Genomic DNA, 26,218 nt, shown 5'->3' with positions numbered 1-26,218 from the left:
CCAAGTTACAAATCTCTCATAAAATTGGTTAGTTATCCCCAGTGTCTACAGCTCATAAGACTCCATTTACAAAGCCTTATGCCGGCAGGACTGCTGACCGAAAGGTTGGCGGTTCAAATACGGGGAGCAGGGTGAGCTTCTGACTGTCAGCTCCAGCTTACTTGCAGGGACATGAGAGAAGCCTCCCACAGGATGGTAACAGATCCGGGTGTCCCCTGGGCAACATCCTTTGCAGACGGTCACTTCTCTCACACCAGAAGTGACTTGTAAACAATTGAACTGAAGCATTTGTAGCCCTGTTCACCCTGGCAGGGCAAATGTGTGATTTTCATTCAGAATAATGTTCTGTACATATTAAAATTGTCCAGTGGTCCCTGATCCACCTACTAGCGGTGGAAAAAGTGCTTTTTTTTGCCACTGCTATTTGCGAAAGAAGCACTTACACCTTCAGAGACCTCTTCCTCTTTGTAGTCTGTCTGTCCCTCTGATGCATTCTCATTCTCAGTTCCCCATATTCTGTTCTGCTTTTATTCCCTGACTTTAGCAACTGCATGGCAAGAACCTCCAGTTCAGTGATGGTTACATCGTGAAGGAGGCCATCGGCGTAGGTTCCTACTCAGTGTGCAAGCGCTGCGTCCACAAAGCAACGAACACAGAATATGCTGTAAAGGTTAGGGCCTTTCTCCTTTGCTCTACCCATAAATCATCATACTTCATTAAAGGGGATTAATAAGGAGCCAGGAACATTGGATAGTTTAGGAAAATGCCACCTTTTATTGTTGAACTTCAGAGCTCCAGTGAGATGTTATGTGACTGTCTTCGTTTGATTTTTGCCCTGTCCTTCTTCATAGAACAGTGGAATATGCTGTCTTCTTCATAGGAGGACAGAAGAGTTACTAATTTCTATGGAAATACACAATTAAAATGACAGATTCTATTTATCTATAGTAGGCCTTTGGTATCTGCTGAGATTTGGTTCCAAGATACATATACCTTCCCTGTGGATACCAAAATCCATGGATATAAGTCCTATTATATGCAGTGCTTTAGTAGAATGGTGTTGCTTATGTCAAAATGGCAAAACCCGGCTTTGTTTTGGGGATTTTCTAAAAACATTTTCAAGCCACAGATGGTTGAATGTGTGAATGTCGAATCTGTGGATACAAAGGGCCAATTGTACAGGGTGAGGCAGCATAACTTCCTTTTTTCAAAACTTAATAAAACCCATTTTATGAATCAGAATTTTTATTTTTTTTAAAAAATAATGTAGGCACATACCTAAAGTTTTGTTTTACGTAGTTTTGAAGATCAAATTAGGTAGGTGACGCCCCCCATTCTCCATACACTGAGTAAACCGATTTGTCATGACTCTTGCCAGCATAGCAGGAGTTATGTTTGCAATTTCTTCCTGGATGTTGGTCTTCAAATCTTGTAGGATCCTTGGACAGTTCACATAAACACGGGATTTCAAAAAAACCCATAGAAAAAAATCACAAGGGGCCAAATCTGGAGAGCGGGCCGGCCACTCCAAATCCGCTCGAAAAGTAGGCCTCAATGGCAAAAGCACTCTCTTCATTGTTCCAACGCATGGTGGCGACTGAACTGTCTCAAGACAAAACTTTATACTCCCGCCTCTCAAACACTATTGCTCTGCTACGTCTTCAACCGACTGAATGGCTCGCATTTTAAAAAAGGAAGGTATGCTGCCTCACCCTGTATAATTGCCAGCAGGGAAGAAGTGTTAATGCTATTGCAGTAATAACAACAGAGTCTAATGCAGTGGCTCCCAACCTTCCTAATGCCACAACCCCTTAATATAGTTCTTCCTGTTGTGGTGACCCCCAACCATAAACGTATTTTTGTTGCTACTTCATAACTGTCATTTTGCAACTGTTATAATTATAATGTTAATCTTAATGTAAATATCTGATATTCGAGATGTATTTTCATTCAGTGGAACAAATTTGGCACAAATACCTGATACACCCAAATTTGAATATTGCTGGGATGGATAGAGATTGATTTTTGTCATTTGGGATTTGTAGTTGCTGGGATTTATAGTTCACCTACAATCAAAGAGCATTCTGAACTCCACCAGCGATGAAAGTGAACCAACCTTGGTACACAGAACTCCCATGACCAACAGAAGTACTGGAAGGGTTTGGTGGGAATTGACCTTGAGTTTTTGAGTTGTAGTTTACCTACATCCAGAGAGCACTGTGGCCTCAAACAGTGATGGATCTGAACCAAACTTGGCATGAATACTCAATGTGCCCAAATGTGAACACTGGTGGAGTTTGTGGAAATAGAGTTGTAGGTGCTGGGATTTATAGTTCACCTACAATGAAAGAGCATTCTGAACCCAACCAAAGGTAGAATTGGGCCAAACTTCCCACACAGAATCCCCATGCCTTGAAGGGATTAACTGGAGCCAGCTACCCACCAGCCTCGCACATGCACACATGTGCACCACGCTGCCATGCGCTGAGCACGCATGTGCTCCCCTCCCCACTTGGAGCCTCAGAAACAGCCCTCCCCTTGTTTGAGAGGCCAGCCAATCACAGCAAAGGAGGGCTTTTGGTGAGAGGATTCGCCCTCTGTTTCCAAAAAGGAAGAGAAGGACCCCTAGGTTGAGAAACACTGGTCTAATGGCTCCTTAATGGTTAAACAAGTTTTGTGTATTGTCACATTTTTATTTATTTATTTATTATTTAGCAGTTTTGTATACCGGTCTTCTCACCTCCATTGAGGGACTCAGGCCGGTTTCCAACATCAATATTACAGACAGTCATTAAAAACATCATATTCTAAATCACACTAAAACATTAAAATAGCAAAATACAGTCATATAATTACAATGGTCAGTCGTCATCAAAAGTCATTATTCCTCATCATCCACCCATATCACAGGATCAAGGCTCATTCGTCAAATGCCAATTTCCAGAGCCAAGTTTTCACCTGTTTTCTGAACGTCAAGATAGAAGGGGCAGTTCTGATCTCCAGTGGAAGGGAGTTCGAGAGTTGAGGGGCCACCATCGAGAAGGCCCTGTCTCTCGTCCCCACCAGCCGCGCTTGTGAGGCCGGTGGGACCGAGAGCAGGGCCCCTCCAGACGATCTTAGCAATCTTGATGGTTCGTAGGGGAGGATACGTTCGGACAGGTAAATTGGGCCAGAGTCATTTAGGGTTTTATAGATTAAGACCAGCACTTTGAATTGTGCTCGGAAGCTGACTGGCAGCCAGTGGAGCTGGTGCAACAGAGGAGTAGTATGCTCCCTGTACCCCGCTCTTGTTAGTAGTCTGGCTGCCGCACGTTGGACTAATTGAAGCTTCCGGGCAGTCTTCAGAGGCAACCCCACGTAGAGAGCGTTGCAGTAATCTAAACGGGATGTAACCAAAGCGTGGACCACCGTGGCCAAGTCAGACTTCCCAAGGTACAAAGGCTTTCATGGCCGAAATCACTGAGTTGTTGTAGGTTTTTTCGGGCTATATGGCCATGGTCTAGAGGCATTCTCTCCTGACGTTTCGCCTGCATCTATGACAAGCATCCTCATGCTTGCCATAGATGCAGGCGAAACGTCAGGAGAGAATGCCTCTAGACCATGGCCATATAGCCCGAAAAAACCTACAATAAACGAGTTTTGTTTGGCACAAGACTTCATAGACAACACCTTTAACACAATAAGGCAATGTCAGTCTTTTTCACCTCTTTTTATTTCTCTTTACACAGTAGGACACTCAGCCTGAGCAGACACCACATAGTAATTGAGGCAGCTGAGAGGTCCCTGTTTTCAAATTTTGCCACCTCCAGGCTTTGAATAGGTAGCCTCAGGCTAGCTCTTGATCTCTCAGTCCTCAGTCCTAATATGTAGTAAGGGAATGACACTGAACTAACCTACTCAGACTGCGGAAAGATTGCTGAACTGACCTACATGCAGTGTTTACAACCCTTAAATGCTAAATTGATGTTCTTATATAGTAATAAGCAACTCATGTCATGCAGGTGATCGACAAAAGTAAGAGAGATCCCTCAGAAGAGATTGAGATACTCCTACGGTACGGACAGCACCCGAATATCATCACGCTAAAGGATGTGAGTAAAGTAGGGTCAATCAGGTCCCCCTGCTTGTCAGAATAAAGCAGTTCTAAACATGCAAGGATGGCTTTGTTTATGAATGGATTTGTGTGTATGAGTCTCCTGACACATACAGAATTGTGAAGAAGAGATCTGCAACAAAGGGAAGATCAATTATTTGGCTGTTGATGTTGAGCATAGACATGACTTGCAAGTTCCTAGAATTCCCACTAACCTGTTACAAAACTGTTATTGGTCTTCCCTTATTGTAGAACTAGCCGTCCCCTGCCACGTGTTGCTGTGGCCCAGTCTGTGTATATGTGTGTATTTATATATTTGTGTATGTGTGTATTTATGTGGTTATGTGCATGCGTTGTAATGTATTTTTTTGGCTTTTTAAGTCTGTGCCACTGTACTTTTCAGTGTTCTTATGAGTGACTATGGCCAAACCTTCCCTCCCTCTTTCTTTCCTTTCTTTCTCTCCTTCCTGTCCTCTTTTCCTTTTCCTTCTTCTTTCCCTTTTTTAATCTTCCTTCTCTACCTGTTTCTTTCCTCCCTTCCTTTGGTCTTTAGTTCCATCCTTCCTTCTCTCCTTCCTTCCTTCCTTCCTTCCTTCCTTCCTTCCTTCCTTCCCTTTTTCTCTCTTTTGTTCCTTCTCTCCTTCCTTCCCTCTCTCTATCCTTTCTTCTTTCACTTTTTTATTTCCTTCTATCTTTCCTTCCCTCTTTCTATCCCTCCTTCCTTCCCCCTTTCTGTGTATATGTGTTTTGTGTGTGTATATATGCATATATGTGTGTGTGTGTGTATTTGTGTATGTGTGTTTGTATGTATATATGTGGTTTTGCACATGTGTTGTAATGGGTTTTTTTGGTTTTTTAAGTCTCTTCTGCTTTGTTTTTCTTTTTTCTTTTTTTAAAATAATTTTTATTAAACTTTCAAATATGCAAAGATAAAATCATGTGTCTTGTTTATAAGCATTAAATAGGAAAAAAGAAAAGAAGAAAAAAAGACAAAAAGAACAGAAAAGAAGAAAGGAACAAAAAACAAAACTATATATATATATATATATATACACACACACACACACACATATATATACACATACACATGCATATATACATGTCTACACCCACATATACACATATACATATACATACATACACCCACACACATATGTATACACTCACATAAAGAAAAATATACGATCTAAACACACATAAATACAAACGGAACCGTCGATCTCAAAACCTCCACCCGTCTCTAGAATGGCTTTCAAAAATTTCTCTTAAAACAGCTCTTCGAAGTTGTTTCTTTCCCATTTACAGGCATCAGTGTTTTCACCTTTCTTTCTTTCTTTCTTTCTTTCTTTCTTTCTCCTTTTCTTCCTTTTCCTTCCCTTTTTTCTTGTTTTGTCTATCATATTATTAATCCTGTTCCTCTTACTATTGGTTGAGATCAAATTAGTATCTTTATCTTATTTTCCTTCAACCAATCTTTGATAGGGTTCCAGTCTGTTGCTTTGATAGGTGTATTTCGTAGGGATGCTAATATGTATGTTAACTGATCCATGTTCATGATGTCCATATCTTCTCCATCCATTCCTCCTTTGTAGGGATTACGGCTTGTCTCCATACTCTTCTGCTTTGTTTTTCAATGTTTTTATGAGTGATGGACACTCGTTGGCCTGATTGGTGTATTGTGTCTAAATTTGGTGTCAATTCATTCAGTGGTTTTTTAGTTATGTTAATCCCACAAACGAACATTACATTTTTATTTATATAGATATCATACAGTGGGAGTGTGCTGGTGGATTTGTGATAAAGGAATATGTTGCCTGAGAGTGTGGTGGAGACTCCGTCTTTGGAAGTTTTCAAACAGAGACTGGATGACCATCTACTGGGAATGTTTTGATTGTGTGTTCCTGCATGGCAGACTGAGATTGGACTAGATGTCTCTTGTGGTCTCTTCCAGCTCTATAGTTCTAAGAACCAGCCTTTCGCAGCTTATCCATGACCATTCATTTGGCAGGTGTATGACGATGGCAAGCATGTCTATCTGGTGACGGAGTTAATGAGAGGCGGGGAGCTGCTGGACAGGATCCTCAAGCAGAAATGCTTCTCTGAAAGGGAAGCCAGCTCGGTCCTGCACACAATATGTAAGACTGTGGAATACCTTCACTCACAAGGGGTGAGTATGAGATGCTGAGGAAACTTCCAGGCAGGTAGGCAAGTTCAGGAGGGGCAGGAAATGGGATGTTCCAGCAGAGGACGCAGGCTTAGGTGATGCTTTTTATGTAAGCCGCTTTGAGCCTCCTTCAGGAGAAGTAAAGCAGAGTATAAATAAACAACATCATCATTATCATCATCATCATCATCATCATCATCTGCTCTGTATAGACACCTCAGTCTTTTCCCTGGAAAGCTATTACACCAGCTTTTAAGAAATATATTCATTTGATTACTATGTTTTCCTTGATGTTTATCCGAAGCTTCAAATAAAATTTTCCAGGCGTTCTTTTTCCAACCAGTACAATAAAATTCCACACAGCAATATTTCTATTGCAGTGTGAAGGGCTTCTCCGCTGTGTCTTGTCAGAAATATTAAAAATTAACTAGGTATTTTTAATTACAAAAATGTGAGTCAAGCACTGAAAGGGTTAACTGGATGCAATGACTCAGCAAAAGCTGTAATTCAATATTTGAAGGTGTGCCTGTTGCTTAGTAACGCCTCAGTCTGAGAGAAGCCTGTGTGAGAGAACGCTTCAGTGGGAGAATAGGTCTCAGTGTTAGTAGGCCTTACAGCAGTGTTTCTCGACCTTCCTAATGCTGCGACCCCTTAACACAGTTACTCATGTTGCGGTGACCCCCAACCATAACATTATTTTCATTGTTATTTCATAATTGTAATGTTGCTCCTGTTATGAATCGTAATGTCAATATGCAGGTTGTATTTTCATTCATTAGAAACAAATTTGGCACAAATGCCCGATAGGCCCAAATTTGAATACTGGTGGGAGTTGTAGTTGATGGGATTTATAGTTCACCTACAATCAAAGAGCATTCTGAACTCCACTAATGATGAAACTGAACTAAACTTGGCATACAGAACTCCCATTACTAATAGAAAATACTGGAAGGATTTGATGGGCATTGAGTTTTGGAGTTGTAGTTCACCTACATCCAGAGGGCACTGTGGACTCAGACAATGATTGATCTGGACCAAACTTGGCATGAATGCTCAATATGACCAAACATGAACAGTGGTTGAGTTTGTTGAAAATAGACCTTGACATTTGGGAGCTATAGTTGCTGGGATTTACAGTTCACCTGCAATCAAAGAGCATTCTGAACCCCACCAATGATAGAATTGAGCCAAATTTACCACAGAGATGCCCCATGGTCAACAGAAAGTACTGTGTTTTCAGATGGTCTTTGGTGACCCATCTGACACCCCCCTTGCAACCCGCTCAGCGGTCCCGATGATGGCGAAAGCGTGAGGAAGGTGAGGGGGCTTTGCGTGAGGTCAGGCCTCGCGCCGAGATCCCCTCGCTCGCCTTGGACCCTCGCTGGATGGCAAAAGAGCGAGGTGGGCGAGGGGGCTTTGCATGAGGCCAGGCCTCGCACCAAGATTCCCTCGCCCGCCTCGGGCCCTCACCGAATGGCGAAAGAGCGAGGTGGGCGAGGGGGCTTTGTGCGAGGCCAAGCCTCGCACCGAGATCCCCTCGCCCGCCTTGGGCCCTCGCCAGATGGTGAAAGAGTGAGATGGGCAAGGGGGCTTTGTGTAAGGCCAGGCCTCGTGCCAAGAGCCCTCGCCCGCCTCGGGCCCTCGCCAGATGGCGATAGAGCGAGGTTGGCGAGGGGGCTTTGTGTGAGGCCAGGCCTGGCACCGAGATCCCCTCACCCACCTTGGGCCCCCGCCAGATGGTGAAAGAGTAAGGTGGGCGAGGGGGCTTTGCGCAAGGCCAAGCCTTGCGTGAAGGAGCCCTCGCCTGGCCCGCACCCTTGGGGTGAGGCCAACGAGGCGGCCTTGCAACCCCTCCAAAATGGCCAGGTGACCCCCCTGGAGATCGCGACCCCTAGGTTGAGAACCGCTGCCTTACAGCGTGAGGTAGGCCTTAGTCTATGAGACGGCCAAGTGTGAGAAGGCCTGGTGTGAGAGGCTTTGTTGAGAGAGAAGCCCCAGTTTGCCTCGTGTGTGAACCTCTAGTATAAGTTCCTTGTGAGAGGAGGCTCTGTGAGAGTGAAGCTGTTTATTTGTGTTGTAGAAACCTTGTTATTGTAAGAGGAGGCTTTGTGAGAGTGAAGCTGTTTATTTGTGTTGTGGAAACCTTGTTGTTGTAAATAGTTCAACTGTATTATTTTGCTATAAAGAAAAGCATCCTATGGAAGATGTAACATTGGTCTGTGTGTTTTTGTTCTTTTTATCACTTTGGGCTATTGGTGCTGGGTCATGCTGCTGCTGATGTTACTCTGCTGTGCGTTTATGAGGAGTGTCTTTTGTTAATAAGCTCACTCACACAACATGTCTCGTGGAAAAGACCCCTCCAGTAACTTAGAGCTCATTATTCAACAAATCACAAGACAGTCATCCCTCCACCTTTGCGGATTTGATTATTCATAGATTTAATTAAAATGTTATATCTAGGAATTTCTAGATCCTCCCGTGCAACTGGGTCAATGTCTTTTGGAAGCTGACTATTGGAGTTGTTCTGGAAAACTTAGAGATTCCTAGAGAAAAAAACATCTCTAGGAATATCTGTGCTTTCCAATGCAATTCTGTGGCCATGTCCTCTTGCACGGTCGTGCTGTGAGTCCTAGAGATGTCTAAAGATGTTAAAAATAGCATTTTTAAATTGGCAGTTTCTCCCTTTTGTGGGGGTTCCTGCGTCCCTAAGCCCAGCAAATGTAGAGAGTTGACTTTACATGGCTGGTGGAGCGCTGGTCACTTGGACTTGCCAAAAATTGTGCAGGACTGGCATAGGGCCATAGCCGTTTATTTTGCCACTACAGACTTTACTGTCTGAATGGCAAGTAGCAAAGACTCCTGATGCCTGAGTTCAACTGCCAAGTTTTTAAGAGCAACTCCAAACATGTTGCTCTTTTCCTCTTGTTGTTTAGAATGTAGACAAATTGGACAAAGAGACTGTCAAGACATGTCTAGTAGTAGTAACGGGAATTTAGAGAAACCTCCCTCGAGAGATCAGGCGGCTTCATTTCTTTCTGTCTTAGCTATACAATGAGGGCTTTATTTGAGCAAGATTTGTGGCATCTTATTTGCTACTGCTTTTTTTAAAATCACAGTGTTTTGCTCTATAATCTTATTGCTGCTGGTGTGGTTTTGGGGTTTTGCCTTGTATTTTATCTCTGAAAACTACTCTGGATTGGGATGGATAGATAGATAGATATACATACACTAGCTGCCCCCCTGCTACGCATTGCTGTGACCCAGTCTGGTGGTCTGGAATATAAAGTAATAATGAGAAAGTGTTGGTATCTAATATATGTAATTTCTTTATGCTTGTGGGTAAACAGTATTTCTTGCTGCTTCTTTGTCAGTGTTGATGTGGAGAGTGTCTGGTTTGCCCACCCTGGAACATGCAAGATATCATTGTCCTTCTTTAATGGCCCCTTTCAAATCTATGATATTATATCTTTGTGTGTGTGAATCATAATTATCTATCTATATATCTATCTCTATGGCAGGAGGGCTTTGATTACTTTTTTTGCCCTGGTGAAGGGAGTTGGACTGGATGGCCTTAAGTATTTTCTGATGGTCATGGGAGTTCTGTGTGGGAAGTTTGCCCCAATTCTGTCGTTGGTGGGGTTCAGAATGCTTTGATTGTAGGTGTACTATAAATCCCAGTAACTACAACTCCCAAATGTAGACGTGTATTTTCCCCAAATTCCATCTGTATTGACATTAGGGCATATGGAATATTTGTGCCACGTTTGGTCCAGATCCATCATTGTTTGGGTCCACAGTGCTCTCTAGATGTAGGTGAACTACAACTCCCAAACTCAAGGTCAATGCCCGCCAAACCCTTCTAGTGTTTTCTGTTGGTCAGGGGAGTCTTGTGTGCCAAGTTTGGTTCGATTCCATCATTGGTGGGGTTCAAAATGCTCTTTGGTTATAGGTGAACTATAAATCCCAGCAACTACAACTTCCAAATGACAAAATCGTAATTTCTGAGTGATGGTCACTCCTTGTGTTGTGAGACATTTTGTTGCCAAATTTGGTGTGATTTCGTTCATTGGTTCTTTTGTTTTTAAGGTACTCATTACGCACAGAGCATTTTTATATATATAGATATATAAGATATATATGGAAATGGATATATAAATGGCACTAATTTCTATGGCAGGAGCTATTGATCTAAGTTCTGTTATTAGTCCTGTCTATAGAAAAGAGTAAACTCGGGGGAGGGGGGTGCTCATCTCCATTTTTTTTCATGCATTTTTATTGGTATAACATAAGTAATAAAATATAAAAAATAAAAGTAGATGAGGTAGAAAAATTAAAGAAAAACAACAAGTGGGAGAACAATCATTTTATAGAAAAAGAAATAATAGTAATGAACATCCCGAGAGAAAAGGAAAAAAAAATAATTAAAAAGAACAACTGATGACTTCTCTATTGCTCATCTCCATTTCGAAGCTGAAGAGCTGGCGTTGTCCGTAGATACCTCCCAGGTCATGTGGCCGGCATGACTACATGGAACATTGTTACCTTCCCACAGAAGTGGTTCCTATTGATCTATTCACATTTGCATGTTTTTTTTGTTTGTTTTTAATATAATCTTTATTGAAAATTTTCTTTTAAAATACAAAATAATAGAGACAATAATAACACAAAAAAGATCCGTCATTATGGTCCACATTTGCATGCTTTTGCACTGCTAGGTTGGCAGAAGCTTGGCCTAAAAATGGGAGCTCACCCCGTTCCCCAGATTTGAACCACCGACAAGTTTAGCAGCGCAGCGGTTTAACCTGCTGCACCACCAGGGAGCCCTCTCTATAGTAGACCCAATAACTTTCCTGCGTGTTGATTCTTCAATCACCAGTTGCGTGACTTGATCTACTGTAGTTGAAACCAACCCAGCAGAATGAATGCCAGCTATGTCTATAAGTTGGAATGGTCAGATAAGATAACCCATGGGTTTTGGCACTGTCTTCACAGGTGGTTCACAGAGACTTGAAACCTAGCAACATCCTCTATGTTGATGAGTCTGTAAATCCAGAGTCCATTCGTATTTGTGACTTTGGCTTTGCCAAGCAGCTGAGAGCGGACAATGGGCTCCTCATGACCCCCTGCTATACTGCCAACTTTGTGGCTCCAGAGGTGAGTAGCTCATGAGCCTAGCTGAACTGCTGCAATGAAGTCCCTACTGTTGTCCATAAAATTCAGCTACTTTGACCCATTTCATATAGTATAGAGTTTTAGCAAGCAGATTTCTAGTAGACCAGTTCAGAATAACTTTCAAGGTGTGAGTTAGAAAAAAATAATATTTTTTCATTATTTTTCCTTAATGGAAGTGAATTTTCTGAGTATGCTTTTTGCTCTGTGGCCAGCTTCCATCTCTGGCATATTGGCCACAATAGAAGAGAGAAGGACTTATATGAGTTGATATAAGTCTTCTATATATGTAAATTACGAGCTCAAAAATAATTGTAACTGATTCTCATTCCTCTTAAAAGTCTCATCCCATGAGAGAGGTAACACTCAGGTTCACCCTGAGTTTAGGGACATATGCATTAGGTTGTCAATACTGGGATGAACAGACCAGGCTCTCAGATCATGAGGTCCTATTATTATTATTATTATTATTTTATATATACAGGATGAGGCAGCATAACTTCTTTTTTTCAAAACTTAATAAAAACCCATTGTATGAATCAGAAATTTTTATTTTTATTTTATAATGTAGGCGCATACTTAAAGTTTTGTTTTACGTAGTGTAAAGGAGACCGTTTTAATGCCACCGAATGCCACCAAATGTGAAGGTGCGAGTGGTAAAACACCCACTGCCACCTAATCTATGAGGGAAGCCAGGCAACGATCAATATCAACCTAGGAGCTATTTTATAAAGGGACTGTTAATTACAGAAGGCTTTATTTATTTGATAGCGTAGCATTTACTTTCCTGACTTGACTTTACTATTGCAGGCTGTTCAACTTAGGAGAAACTGTATCAGGCAAGGCTTGAGGAGAACAGTAACAAGTTTATTTTAACAGGAGTATAACTGTTTCTTCAAAAGAGGCACAAATCTTGATGGTTACATTGGAAAGGTTTCATGAGTAATCTCAGGCACAGACTTCAAAACGTTTCACAGCAGGCACAGCAGGCTTAAACCCAGCCAAACCTTGATTCTTAATTTAGAATCAACAACTCCCTGTAGCTCTCTCACTACCGGGTCCTTCTCTGCAACTACTTTGGTCACCAATTGATTCCCTTAATCCCCACCCTGAGATTCAGTCTTTCCTATAGCACACCGGCTACAGACACATTCCCTGAATCTCCACCCAGAGACTCAGTCCTCTCAGTAGCTCACTGGCGTACTGACTGACTTTTAAAAACAACTGCCTCGTGAAGAGGCAGTTGGCTCCGCCCCTGTTGTTATGGCAACTCAGCTAACGCCAAGCCACCATCTCCAACAAAACATAATCTCCCATACTTACCATCCCTAAACTACTGTTTAAATTACACATAACCAAAGGAATAAAATTTACACATCGTCACACGTAGTTTTGAAGATCAAATTAGGTAGGTGACGTCCTCCATCCTCCATACACTGAGTAAACCAATTTCTGCCATTTGTCATGACTCTTGCCAGCATAGCAGGCATTATGTTGGCAATTTCTTCCTGGATGTTGGTCTTCAAATCTTGCAGGGTCCTTGGGCCATTCACATAAACACGGGATTTCAAAAAACCCCATAGAAAACAAAATCACAAGGGGCCAAATCTGGAGAGTGGGCCAGCCACTCCAAATCCACTCGAAAAGTAGGCCTCAACGGCAAAAGCACGCTCCTTACTGTTCCAACACATGATGGCGACTGAACTGTGTCAGGACAAAACTTTATACTCCTGCCTCTCGAACGAGACCACTATCGCTCCACTACGTCTTCAACCGACTGAATGGCGCACATTTTCAAAAAGGAAGTTATGCTGCCTCACCCTGTATATCCCAACACCATCTCCCAAAAGGGACTTGGGGCAGCTTACAAAGCACGTTATAGTGCAACAGAATATACAAAATACAGCAAAATATATAAACAACAACAACAATACACTTTATTTGTATTCCACTCTATCTCCCTGAGGAGACTCAGAGTGGATTGCAGCATACACATATACAGACAAACATTAAATGTCTTTTATACAGTAACAATAATGATACACAATACAGGGAAAAAAAGGCAAAGGTTTCCCTTTCCATCTCTGATGTCTGAAAGCGATGCTCAATTCTGGCCACGGGGAGGTGCTCGTGTTCCATTTTTCCATACTGAGGAGCCTATTGTCTGTAGACCCTCCTGGTTATATTTTGAAGCTAAAATTCAAAGCTAAGCATGATAATGATAAATGGATAATGGGTTCCAGTGGGGAGGGATGTGCTATAAAGAATATGCTTTCCATATCAGACAAGGAACTCAGTTGAATGTTCTCTGCTTCTCGGTTCTCACAGATTACCTTCTGTTGGTGTGTTAATCTCTTTTTTTTATCCATCTGCACTCCTAAATTAGGGTTCTGGAAATGGAAAGTAAGTGTGCTTGCACGTAATTATTTTAAGGCAAATTTTGATCAATTTGCGAAACAGATTCACACTGTTCAATTTCAGAAAGTGAACCACAGATGGTTCTTTTTATAGTAAACTATTTCCAAAAAATCCCAGGATCTAGAAAAACCTGAATCAGAATATGTCTTCTACATTGCAGATTTCTAATGTATGAGAATTGTCCTCACTAGTTTTATAGATATGCCCCTTGTTGGAAAACACAACCAAAACTTGCTGTCTAGACTGATGTTATGGTGAGCACTCCAAGCTGGGTGCAACATAATTATTACTCTTTCTATCAACATAGTATGAAGAATTTTCTCTGGGGTTTGGCTGCCAGACATATACATCTCTAAACTTTATTGAATTGCTGCTGTTGTGTGTTTTCAACCGTCTTGTTTCATTATGTTGTGGTAGTAACTCAAAGCCAGTGAAACTGAATTGTGTGCTTACTTTGGGCACTTCCTTCTTAAGAACACAGGACGAAACGTCAGGGAAGTTTTCCGCTCAACTTTTATCGCATTTTTTGTCAAATTTATCACATTTGTGGATGATTCTCTCTCATCTCTTTTAGGTTTTGAAACGTCAAGGATATGATGAAGCCTGTGATATTTGGAGTTTAGGGATCCTCCTCTACACAATGTTGGCAGGGTAGGTTACAGCATCCTTTCTGTTTCGTTAACAGTAGAGCTACAGCTCTCTGTGCTTATTGAATTTGCATCCTACATTTCATCTAAGGCAGCGTTTCTCAACCTGGGGATCGCGAGGGGATGTCAAAGGGGTTGCCAAAGACCATCAGAAAACACATTATTTTCTGTTTGTCATGGGGCTTCTGTGTGGGAAGTTTGGCCCAATTCTATCGTTGGTGGGATTCAGAATGCTCTTTGATTGTAGGCAAACTATAAATCCCAACAACTACAATTCCCAAATGTCAAGGTCTATTTTCCACTAACTCCACTAGTGTTCACATTTGGGCATATTGAATATTCATGCCAAGTTTGATCCAGATCCATCATTGTTTGAGTTCACAGTGCTCTCTGAATGTAGGTGAACAAAAACTTGAAAACTCAAGGTCAGTGCCTACCAAACCCTTCCAGTATTTTCTGTTGGTCATTGGAGTTTTGTGTGCCAAGTCTGGTTCAGTTCCATCATTGGTGGAGTTCAGAATGCTCTTTGATTGTAGGTGAACTATAAATCCCAGCAACTACAACTCCCAAATGACAAAATCAATCCCCAGTCTCAAATTTGGTCGTATCGGGTATTTCAGCCAAATTTGGTCCAGTCAATGAAAATACATCCTGCATATCTGATATTTACATTATGATTTATAACAATAGCAAAATTACAATTATTTATTTATTTATTTATTTAAAACATTTATATTCCGCCCTTCTCACCCCAAAGGGGACTCAGGGCGGAGCACGGCATATACACGGCAAACATTCAATGCCGGGACACAGATTCACATACAATACATAAACATTAAAAAACATTTATCAAGATATTAAAATACACCATTTAAAACCGTCCTAGTCATCCGCGTGAAATCATTGGCCCGATCATCTTTCCTATTACCACTTTATTGCCCTGTCCTGAAAGCTTGGTCCCACAGCCAAGTTTTTACCAACCTTCTAAAGGACAGGAGAGAGGGGGCCAACCTGATTTCACCAGGAAGGGAGTTCCATAGCCGGGGAGCAATCACCGAGAAGGCCCTGTCTCTCGTCCCCACCAATCATGCTTGTGACAATGGCGGGACGGAAAGTAGGGCCTCCCCAGAGGATCTTAATCTCCGTGATGGTTCATAGGGGGAGATGCATTCGGACAGGTTATGAAGTAGCAATGAAAATAATTTTATGGTTGAGAGTCACCCCAACATGAGGAACTGTATTAAGGAGTCATGGCATTATGAAGGTTGCAAACCACTGGTCTGAGGAGTCTTAAATGGACATTCCTGGTCCTGCTTCATCTCCCTTTTGTCCTCTTAAGAATTCTGTAAAGTAGGCCAGATAAGTGATAGTCACATGAGCTTCAATTGATTAATAGGTTGTGTAAGTTTGAATCTGGGAACAATATGCCTAATAAAGCAAGAACATTATTTCCCTCGCATCTCAGAACATTTCCCTCCTAAGTTGGTGCTGTTGGACTACATTAATTCCCAGTCAGTAATGACTACTTGAAAGTTAGGAGAAGGCGTTTTTAGGATACTTCTGTGTGATAACAAGTTTTGCTTTTGAGAGGCATTCCTTCCTGTATGCAAAGTGTGCACCTAACAGATCGACATGAAATCTAGAGCAGAGACTTAAAAGCAGCAGAATAAAACCAGAGACAGAGAATAACAACAGTGCAAAAGATCATTGTTCTAAGACTAAAAGGCCTTGTAAAATGAAGAAAACTTTCCTTGAGATATGATAGCCATGTATAAATATGTGAGAGGAAGCCACAGGGAGGAGGGAGCAAGGTTGTTTTCTGCTTCCTTGGAGACTAGGACGCGGAACAATGGCTTCAAACTACAAGAGAGGAGATTCCATCTGAACATGAGGAAGAACCTCCTGACTGTGAGAGCCGTTCAGCAGTGGAACTCTCTGCCCCGGAGTGTGGTGGAGGCTCCTTCTTTGGAAGCTTTTAAACAGAGTCTGGATGGCCATCTGTCTGGGGTGATTTGAATGCAATATTCCTGCTTCTTGGCAGGGGGTTGGACTTAATGGCCCATGAGGTCTCTTCCAACTCTTTGATTCTATGATTCTATGACCCCAAGAAGAACAACTGAAAGTTGTGGAATGCCATTACTGAAAAGATTTTTCTGTTAGCCATGTGGTATGTCTCCTCGGGGTATCCCAGGGAAAGTCTTTGAGGGTTCTGAGCAGACTAGGACACTAAGATCATCTGGGGAGGCCCTGCTCTTTGTCCCGCCTGCATCACAGGCGTGCTTGGCGGGGACGAGAGACAGGGCCTTCTCAGTGGTGGCCCCTCGGCTGTGGAACGCCCTGCCTGCAGATATCAGATTGCCCCCCTCCCTGCTGGCGTTTCGGAGGAAAGTGAAGACCTGGCTGTTCGAACAAGCATTTGATTAAACAGTGTAATTGAACATAGGAATACGGAATAATGGATGATGAGACCGGATTCTGATTTTATTGTTGAGGCGCTAATGATTGTTATACTGGGGTTTAATGATTTATGTTACAATTATTTTTAATTGCCCAATACATGTCTCATGGTGTTTTGTATCGATGTTGTTCACCGCTTTGAGTCACCTGAGGGCTGAGAAAAGCGATATATAAATAAAGTAAATAAATAAATAGGTGGGAGGGGAAAGTCTTTGAGGTCATTTAGCCCCAAAGCAGGTAGGACTTCAAAAGTTAATATCAGAGTTTGAACTGGAACCAGAAATAGACCCAGCACAGATGGAAAAGCACTAGCTTCATATTATTTCCCCCAGTTAAGACTCTTGGCACCCTCTTTGTTGCATCTGATATATTTTTAAAGGGTTTTATTATATTTTCCATAGTACAACGAAAGATTGAGAACAATAAGGGTGAAAGAAAAGAGAGGAAATGTAGAAAAAGTGTAATAAAATCAAAAAGAGAGAGGAGAAGATTAAAAAATAAAAAAATGGAAAAACATTCCAAAAAATTAAAAAGAAACAACATCCAAAAAGGAAACAACACCGACAAAAAACAAAACAAAACAAAACTAAAAATTGACTTCCATTCCATCTTCTTGGACATTGTCTTTCTCTCATAAAAGTTTTGTACTTAAAAAAGATTGTCTCTCGTGTTTTTTAATCTTGCAAATTTTCTAGATAGTCATAGAGAGGATCCCAATTTGTCCTGTTTAAAGTATTACCTGTGTTTTTCTCCAACAAAAAAGTCAATTCATCCATGTCCTTTATTTCTCTGATTTTTTCTATCCACTCTTCTATGGGTGGAATTGATTCTTGTTTCCATTCTCTTGCAAAAATAATCCTAGCAGCTGTCGTGATATATGTAAAAAGTTTATCTTCTTGTTCATTTAATTGTAAATCCAGATCTGTAAATCCTAATAGATAATACTCTGGTTTTTTCGTAAAGTTCTTTTAAAGAATTTTTTGTGCTTCTTCATGAATCTTTGTCCAAAATTTAATTGCTACCTGATATTTTTGGACTGTTTTCAAAGATGGACTATTGCAAAGAAGTGGCTACTGCTGCTTTGCATGGGTTGCCGGCTAGTCCTTCCCGACATCACCAGAGTTTCAGCTGCAGAGCATAGCCAGAAAGAGATCCTCCTTTCTGCAAAAGCCAGGGAAGGCCTGCCACACCCTTTGGTTGGGTGTCCCGGAACAACATTTGCCGCTAGATGGCAGCATTTTTCTTGAGTCCGTGAGCAGCTTTCTCCTCCTTTTTATAGAGAAGAATGTGGAGCCAGAATCCCAATTAGTCTGGGAAGAGGCAGAAGGTAGTGGTCTGAGAAATGCTTGGCATGAGGGGAGCAGTTAGGAATGCTGAAGGTATTTTTTTCCATCCAGGGTTCACAAAAAGCAGGTGGACACAACTATTGCTTCTGGGTAGGATCCAGTGATGACATCAGTGGGCCATTGGGACTCGGAAAAATGAAGCAATGTGGCCTAGGAGCTGCTTCAGGACCACAAAGCAGATACATTTTCCAACCACAACAGAAAAATGTGCTAAAGTGTTTATTAATGAAATCTCAGTACAGTTTTGAGTAGCTTGTACATGCAGGTGAGATTATATATAATCACAAAAACAACTACTACTGATTTTAGGGCCAGGCTCATGTAGCTTCAGTAATTAGATTTACATTCTTCAGATTTTAACAGATGAATTGGTCTCGGTGTTGCCCAGAGACGGTTTTAAGTAATTACTTGGCCAGCATCAAGTGGAAATAATAGCCAGTCTGACAGTATTTGGAATTCTTTGATATTTGATGCTTGTAAAGAAGGCTCACCTTACAACCTGCCCTCAACATTTGACAATTCTGGATAACTCCTGGAATTGCAGTGTTTCTCAACCTTCCTCATGCCGCAACCCCATTATTCCCCATCCTCATGTTGTGGTGACCCCCAACCATAAAATTATGCTTTAGGCATATTGTTCCCCGATTCAAACTTAGTCAACCTATTAATCAATTAAAGCTCATGTGACTATCACTTATCTGGCCTACTTACAGACATGAGGATAAAGGGGAGGAAAGAAGGAGGATCAGGAATGTCCCCTTAGACTCCTTAGACCAGTAGTTCTCAACCTTCCTAATGCTGTGACCCCTTAATATACTTCCTCATGTTGTGGTGACCCCCCAACCATAAAATTATGTTTGTTGCTACTTTATAACTGTAATTTTGCTACTCATATGAATCGTCATGCAAATATCTGATCTGCAGGATGTATTTTCATTCACTGGACCAAATTTGGCACAAATACCCAATACGCCCAAATTTGAATAGTGGTGGAGTTGGGAGGGGGATTAATTTTGTCATTTGGGAGTTGTAGTTGCCGGGATTTAAGTTCACCTCCAATCAAAGGGCATTCTGAACTCCAACAATGATGGCATTGAACCAAACTTGGCACACAGAATTCTCACGACCAACAAAAAATACTGGAAGGGTTTGGTGGACATTGGCCATGAGTTTTGGAGTTGTAGCTCACCTACATCCAGAGAGCACTGTGGACTCAAACAATGATGGATCTGGATCAAATTTGGCATGAATACTCAATATGCTCAAATGTGAACACTAGTGGAGTTTGTGGAAAATAGACCTTGACATTTGGGAGTTGTATTTGCTGGGATTTATAGTTCACCTACTATGAAAGAGCATTCTGAATCCCACCAATGATAGAATTGGGCCAAATGTCCCACACAGAACTCCCATGCCTTGAAGGGATTCAGCGGCCTCACATGCTCTCCTTCACCCGCACATGTGCACCATGCTACCATGCGGCGACAACGCCTGCTCTCCCCTCCTCTCTTGGAGTCTCAGAAACAGCCTTTCCCTTGGCTGAGAGGCCAGCCAATCACAGCAGGAGGGGAGCTTTTGGTGGAAGGATTCACTGTCTTTTTCTATAAAAAAGGAAGAGAAGGACAGGCAGAGAGATCTTCCGCCTTTTCTGCCAAAGGGGTTCCTAAGACCATCGGAAATATATGTTTTCTGATGGTCTTTGGAGACCCCTCTGAAACCCCCTCGCAACCCCCCCCCCAAGAGTCCCGACCCCCAGGTTGAGAAATGCTGCTTTAAAGTGTCACATTTTGAAGCATAATTTCTATAGTATTTAGTTCCAAGGCCAAAACGTGTGTCTGTTTGCTTGCTGTGCTCTCATGCATCTTCAGGGCTTTGTGTGTTCATTTCACTTACCAATTTCCTTAAGTTGTTTACCTTTTGATGATAAAAGCAAATTCACATGGGAGAAGTACTTGGCCTAGAACAAAGGATATCTGATTAGCCTCACATCTTAAATGGCCAGTCTCATGGTGATTTTACTGATACATAAGGCTCTGAACAACTTAGGACCAGGTGAACTGAGGGGGTGCCTTCTCCTGTATCATGCTGCACATTAATTGAGATCTCCAGATTGGGGCCTTCTGGCTCAGTCACCCGCGCATGTACATCTGATAGAAATGAAAAGGACCTTTATGCTTGTGGAGCCTTCCTTGCCTTTCAGGTCCCTTCATCTGCCCCAGTATTGGCTACTCTAATTGGCAGTACTACGTTGGGGTCCTATTTTAGCTGGGCTTGCTATACATCGAACATACAAAGCATATGTTCTATTATTGAGTTATGATTGTATAATTCCCATCATTGACAAAGAGCAAGTCTCTCTGGATGTACTTTTTATGGACTTCCATTTATATTAAAATAGGTTGAGGATCCCCAAAATAGGTTGAGGATCCCTTATTCGAAATGCCTGGGATCAGACGTGTTTTGGATTCTGGAATACCCGTAGTGCCATATACATATACAAATGAGACATCTTGGTGATGTGACCCAAGTCTGAACACAAAATCCATTTAGGTTTCTCATACACTTTATACGCATAGTATAATGATAATTTTGTACAATATTTTTAATAATTTTGTGCATGAAATAAAGGATGCTCAACCTTATATGACACATACTACTTGGAACCACTGACACTTTTTCAGTTCAGTTAAGTCAAAAGTTTCCATATACTACTAGTATAGCCAATATATATAATAATAGAATCATAGAGTTGGAAGAGACCTTGTGAGCCATCCAGTCCAACCCCCTGCCAAGAAGCAGGAAAATTGTATTCAAAGCATCCCTGACAGATGGCCATCCAGCCTCTGCTTAAAAGTCCCCAAAGAAGGAGCCTCTGCCACACTCCGGGGCAGAGAGTTCCATTACTGAGCAGTTCTCACAGTCAGGAAGTTCTTCCTAATGTTCAGGTGGAAACTCCTTTCTTGTAGTTTGAAACCCATTAGCATCCCAGGCGTCCATCCTCTTTTTGAAGATGACCAGAAAAGTTGACACCACCAGCACCCTAGACCTGTCTGCTTAACAATTTATTTATTCATTTATTTATTTGCTGAATTGGCATACCGCCCTTCTCAGCCCTCAGGCAAATTTCAATGCCCAAAAACACCATAAAACATTTTAAAACATTAAGACAAAATATAAAACCATAACAAGAATATTAAAACATAGATCATTTGCGTCTCTTAATAAAAAACATTGTCCCAACAGTGACAAAACAAAGTTTTCAGAATTTAAGTAGAGGGAAAAAATCTGCAACTTCTATTCTGTGGTGAATCCTTTTAATTTACCCCATCTAAAGGCAAGGTGATGGAGTAAGTCTTCTTTGCTCTAATTCCTTCCTCCCAATACGCAGATGAGCTCCCTCTGTCAGCTCCAGTTCCCCATGCCGGGACATGAGAGAAGCCTCCCACAACGATAGTAAAACATCAAAACATCTAGGCGTCCTCTGGGCAATGTCCTTGCAAATGGCCAATTCTCTCTCACCAGAAGTGACTTGCAGTTTCTGAAGTCACTCCTGACACCAAAAAAAAAATCCTCTTGATATTTTGATGTTACTGTTTTGAAATAATTTCAAATTCCTCTCACAGGTATACTCCATTTGCCAATGGGCCCAGTGACACCCCTGAGGAAATCCTTACTCGGATAGGTGGGGGGAAATTTTCGCTCAAAGGAGGGAATTGGGACACTGTTTCCGAGGCAGCCAAGGTAAGGCTATCATATTTTACAATCAAATCAAAAATGTGATGCTGCCACTGATACATCTGGAGCTGTAGTTTAACAAAGTATTAACATGTAGTATTACTCTTTGAAAGCAGAGAGAGGTTTGTACCTGGTGATCAAAGTAGAGCTGCTTCCAGACAAGCAGGTTGTGGGTCAGATTGTGAGACCAGATCTCAAATTCATATAGCTACCTCTTTTTAAAAAGCTATACGGCAGTGATTCCTAACCTGTGGGCTGTCATCCACTGGGGGGTCATGAGACCTAAAATAAGGTCCGCAGCTCTAGATTATTAAATATGGTTTTCTGTGGGCGAGCAAATGGCGACTACTGAATGGCATATGTTCTGTCTTGGAAATTAGAGCTGATGTGGTCTATCCAATGCAGTTTTCTGAATCGGCACCCCAAATAACCAAACCGAATCTAAAGTTGACCAAAAACTGATTAGTCACCTTTCTGGTTGGAGCATGGGCCCTGTTCAAAGTGGTCCCTGGTCAAAAAAGGGTTGGGAACCACTGCTATATGGTCTTCAGCCCACACTGACGTTCCAAACTACCTGTGTGTGGAAAACAACTCATACCAGTCCCGGTTTATTTTCCGGTGCCAATTCAAGGTGCAGGTTCTTACCTACAAAAGGCCTGTATGGTTTGGGACCCACCTACCTGCGCGACCACATTTCTGTCCATGAATCTACCGTATATTCTGGTGTATAAGACTACTCTTTAACCCAAGAAAATCTTCTCAAAAGTCGGGGATCGTCCTATACGCGGGAGTAGTCTTAAACACGGGAGTCGTCTTATACATGGGAGTCGTCTTATAGAGCGGGTGCTGAAACTTCCAATCGGATTGGAGAATCTGTGGTTGCCGCATATGGTTGGGGGAGCTCAAAAATGGCAGTGGCCGTGTCCCTGCCATATGCAACGACTGTATGAAAGCATTAAGGGCGACGCTGTACAAGTATGGTAGAAGAAAATCCATTCATCAGTATTCGTGGACTTAATACAGTCCTGATGGTGAGGTGAAGGGACGCCTCACCGGGAAGGTTTAAGTGAAGGGCGGAGCAAGCTGCAGGCTTCTAGGGCACCTGGGGTATGGAAAACAGAGATAGAGTGGCTCTGGACGCAGAAAAACATAAGTCTTTTACATGTTTGGCCCTTCCTTATATCCTATTACCATACCTCCTCCTCTGCCTCTCAGATTTCACTCCTGAAGACTTCAGTGAAGCGGTGCAGGTGCGCATGTGTGAAATCTGAGAGGCAGAGAAGGAGGTACAGTAATAGGAAAATTACCATATTGAAATCAAATCTGATGCTTTTAAAAATTTTATTTGGTGTGCGTTGAAAGAGGGGTAGTCTTATACAGCGAATGAATATATCCCAAACGCTATATTTTAACTGGAAAAGTTGGGGGTAGTCTTAGCCAGAGTCTTTGCATTTCTGCTGCTTCTATAGTTGGTTTGCTTCCAGTTGCCCTACAGGCCCACGCCCTGGTTGCTCAGCAATGGGTCCTGGTTCCTGTAGCCCACTTTTCGACGGGTGCCCAGGAGAAGCACTCGCCGCGGTCCTTATTATCCTGGGTGATGACCAAGCCAGTATAGACTTCTTTAGAGTTTGTTTCACCATATTTAAATGGGTTGGGTGCACTTACTTCTACTTCTCAGTTGAGACCACTCTGGCTTGGTTGGACCTGCTGGTAGTTTACACTACCGCCAGCACAGCTCTCAACATCATTAAAGTAGTTAAGCCCCCCGCCAACGACAAGGCGGCACCCGATGGGGGGGATGATGATGATGATGATGATTATGATTATTATTATTATACCACATCTGTATTCTTTGAATGCTTCTTATAGGACCTGGTATCAAAGATGCTCCATATTGATCCCCATCAGCGCCTGACTGCCAAGCAAGTCCTCCAGCATCTGTGGATAACCCAGAAGGACAGGTTGCCGCAGAGCCAGCTGAGTCACCAGGATGTACAGCTTGTCAAGGTACAAACCTATGGCTGAACTGGAAGGGTTTAATGTGTCTCCTCATTGTAGGTAGCATATTGACTATAGTAAAACCTGGTCACTTTCCCCATCTGATGATCTTTAAGAAACATTCCTAGTGGAGGTTTAGTTCAGTAAGACTCTTTTATTCCGACCCTAAACTTCTAAAAGCATTTCATTAGGTGTTGCATGCCTTTAAGTCATTTCTGACTTATGGGAACTCTAAAGAGAATGATGCATCATGAGATTTTCTTGGCAAGGTTTGTTCAGGGGAGGTTGCCTCTGCCTCTCTCTCAAGTTGAGAGAGTGTGACTTGTCTAAGCTCACCCAAAGTATTTCTGTGGCCGAGTGGGGATTTGAACCCTGGGCTCCAAAGTTACAATCCAATGATGAAACAATTGCACCACAATGATTGTCCCCAAAAGTATCCAACAACACAGTAAAGGACGATTACCTTGACATTTTTCCAGGAGTGTAGTGAGGTAGTCTTTGTGTTCCTCAATACGTTTGACAAGCAGAGCTTGTTATCTGTCAATTACCTTTATGTATTGTCGAAGGCTTTCATGGCCGGAATCACTGGGTTGTTGTAGGTTTTTTTGGGCTATATGACCATGTTCTAGAGGCATTCTCTCCTGACGTTTTGCCTGCATCTATGGCAAGCATCCTCAGAGGTAGTGAGGTCTGTTGGAACCAATTTTCCTAGTTCCAACAGACCTCACGACCTCTGTGGATGCTTGCCATAGATGCAGGTGAAACGTCAGGGGAGAATGCCTCTAGAACATGGCCATATGAAGTTTAACAGTGACAAATGCAAGATACTCCACTTTGGCAGGAAAAACGAAATGCAAAGATATAGAATGGGGGATGCCTGGCTCGAGAGCAGTACATGTGAAAAAGATCTTGGAGTCCTCGTGGACAGCAAGTTAAACATGAGCCAACAATGTGATGTGGCGGCAAAAAAAGCCAATGGGATTTTGGCCTGCATTAATAGGAGCATAGTGTCTAGATCTAGGGAAGTAATGCTACCCCTCTATTCTGCTCTGGTTAGACCACACCTGGAATATAGTGTCCAATTCTGAGCACCACAATTCAAGAGAGATATTGACAAGCTGGAATGTGTCCAGAGGAGGGCAACTAAAATGATCAAGGGTCTGGAGAACAAGCCCTATGAGGAGTGGCTTAAGGAGCTGGGCATGTTTAGCCTGAAGAAGAGAAGGCTGAGAGGAGACATGATAGCCGTGTATAAATATGTGAGAGGAAGCCACAGGGAGGAGGGAGCAAGCTTGTTTTCTGCTTCCTTGGAGACTAGGACGCTGAACAATGGCTTCAAACTACAAGAGAGGAGATTCCATCTGAACATGAGGAAGAACTTCCTGACTGTGAGAACCGTTCAGCAGTGGAACTCTCTGCCCTGGAGTGTGGTGGAGGCTCCTTCTTTGGAAACTTTTAAACAGATGCTGGATGGCCATCTGACAGGGGTGATTTGAATGCAATATTCCTGCTTCTTGGCAGGGGGTTGGACTGGATGGCCCATGAGGTCTCTTCCAACTCTTTGATTCTATGATTCTATGATTCTATGATATAGCCCGAAAAAACCTACAACAACCCAATTACCTTTATGATCATAAAAAGGAGAGCCAGTCCCACCTTTCCAGTTCCATCCTGTCACAGATAGATTCTGGACAGCACTTTAGCACTCCAGCTAAATTGCTTTTGGTGACGAAGGTTAGTGAATTTCTGCCTGGCTAGCAGTGTCTTTATGACCGAGGTCTATTTTAAGTGTTTGTGGTGTGGCGTCGGAAAAGTTCCTTTCATTTATTCAGGGGGGAACACCTGAATAGTCAACTAAATGGCCATGCCAATTAACTAAGGAGCCTGATCAGGATGAATGGCTCTGAATTGCCTAGTATTTCAAATGCTAGTGAAACGCTAGGTGGATCTTTTGCCTCCCCGGAGAATCACAGACTGCCTCGATTTGTGTCGGGATTTTGGATGGAGGGGCTTTGGCTTTCCGTGCTCTCACAATAAGTTGGCTCAATGTGTATCTTCCTCTGTATTGTCCCATTGATTGTGACAGGGTATAGAATTGGTTTATGTTCCAAACCTGTCCCAGCAGGGATTCAGGCACACTCCACTTTGAGCACAAGAGCTTCTTCGGTGGAGATTAGTAGAGCCGCCGCTT

The 26,218-nt window shown here is 42.3% G+C and overlaps 1 protein-coding gene across 4 annotated transcripts in view; it reads left to right on the top strand.

Annotated features, from left to right (window-relative positions):
- The window catches only part of RPS6KA1 (ribosomal protein S6 kinase A1), a 184,179-nt gene that overhangs the window by 146,881 nt on the left and 11,080 nt on the right, over positions 1-26,218 (top strand). For all 4 annotated transcript variants that reach the window (XM_060784490.2, XM_060784493.2, XM_060784492.2 and 1 more), the window contains 7 exons: positions 545-670; positions 4,002-4,091; positions 6,102-6,260; positions 11,250-11,411; positions 14,419-14,495; positions 21,918-22,035; positions 23,899-24,036. In XM_060784490.2, coding sequence (XP_060640473.1) covers positions 545-670; positions 4,002-4,091; positions 6,102-6,260; positions 11,250-11,411; positions 14,419-14,495; positions 21,918-22,035; positions 23,899-24,036 — 870 coding nt within the window. The remainder of the gene's footprint in view (positions 1-544; positions 671-4,001; positions 4,092-6,101; positions 6,261-11,249; positions 11,412-14,418; positions 14,496-21,917; positions 22,036-23,898; positions 24,037-26,218) is intronic.

Source organism: Anolis sagrei, chromosome X (genome assembly GCF_037176765.1).
Source record: "Anolis sagrei isolate rAnoSag1 chromosome X, rAnoSag1.mat, whole genome shotgun sequence".
Taxonomy (NCBI): Eukaryota; Metazoa; Chordata; class Lepidosauria; order Squamata; family Dactyloidae; genus Anolis; species Anolis sagrei.
The sequence above is the reverse complement of the archived record's forward strand: the minus strand, read 5'-3'. Positions and strand labels throughout refer to the sequence as shown.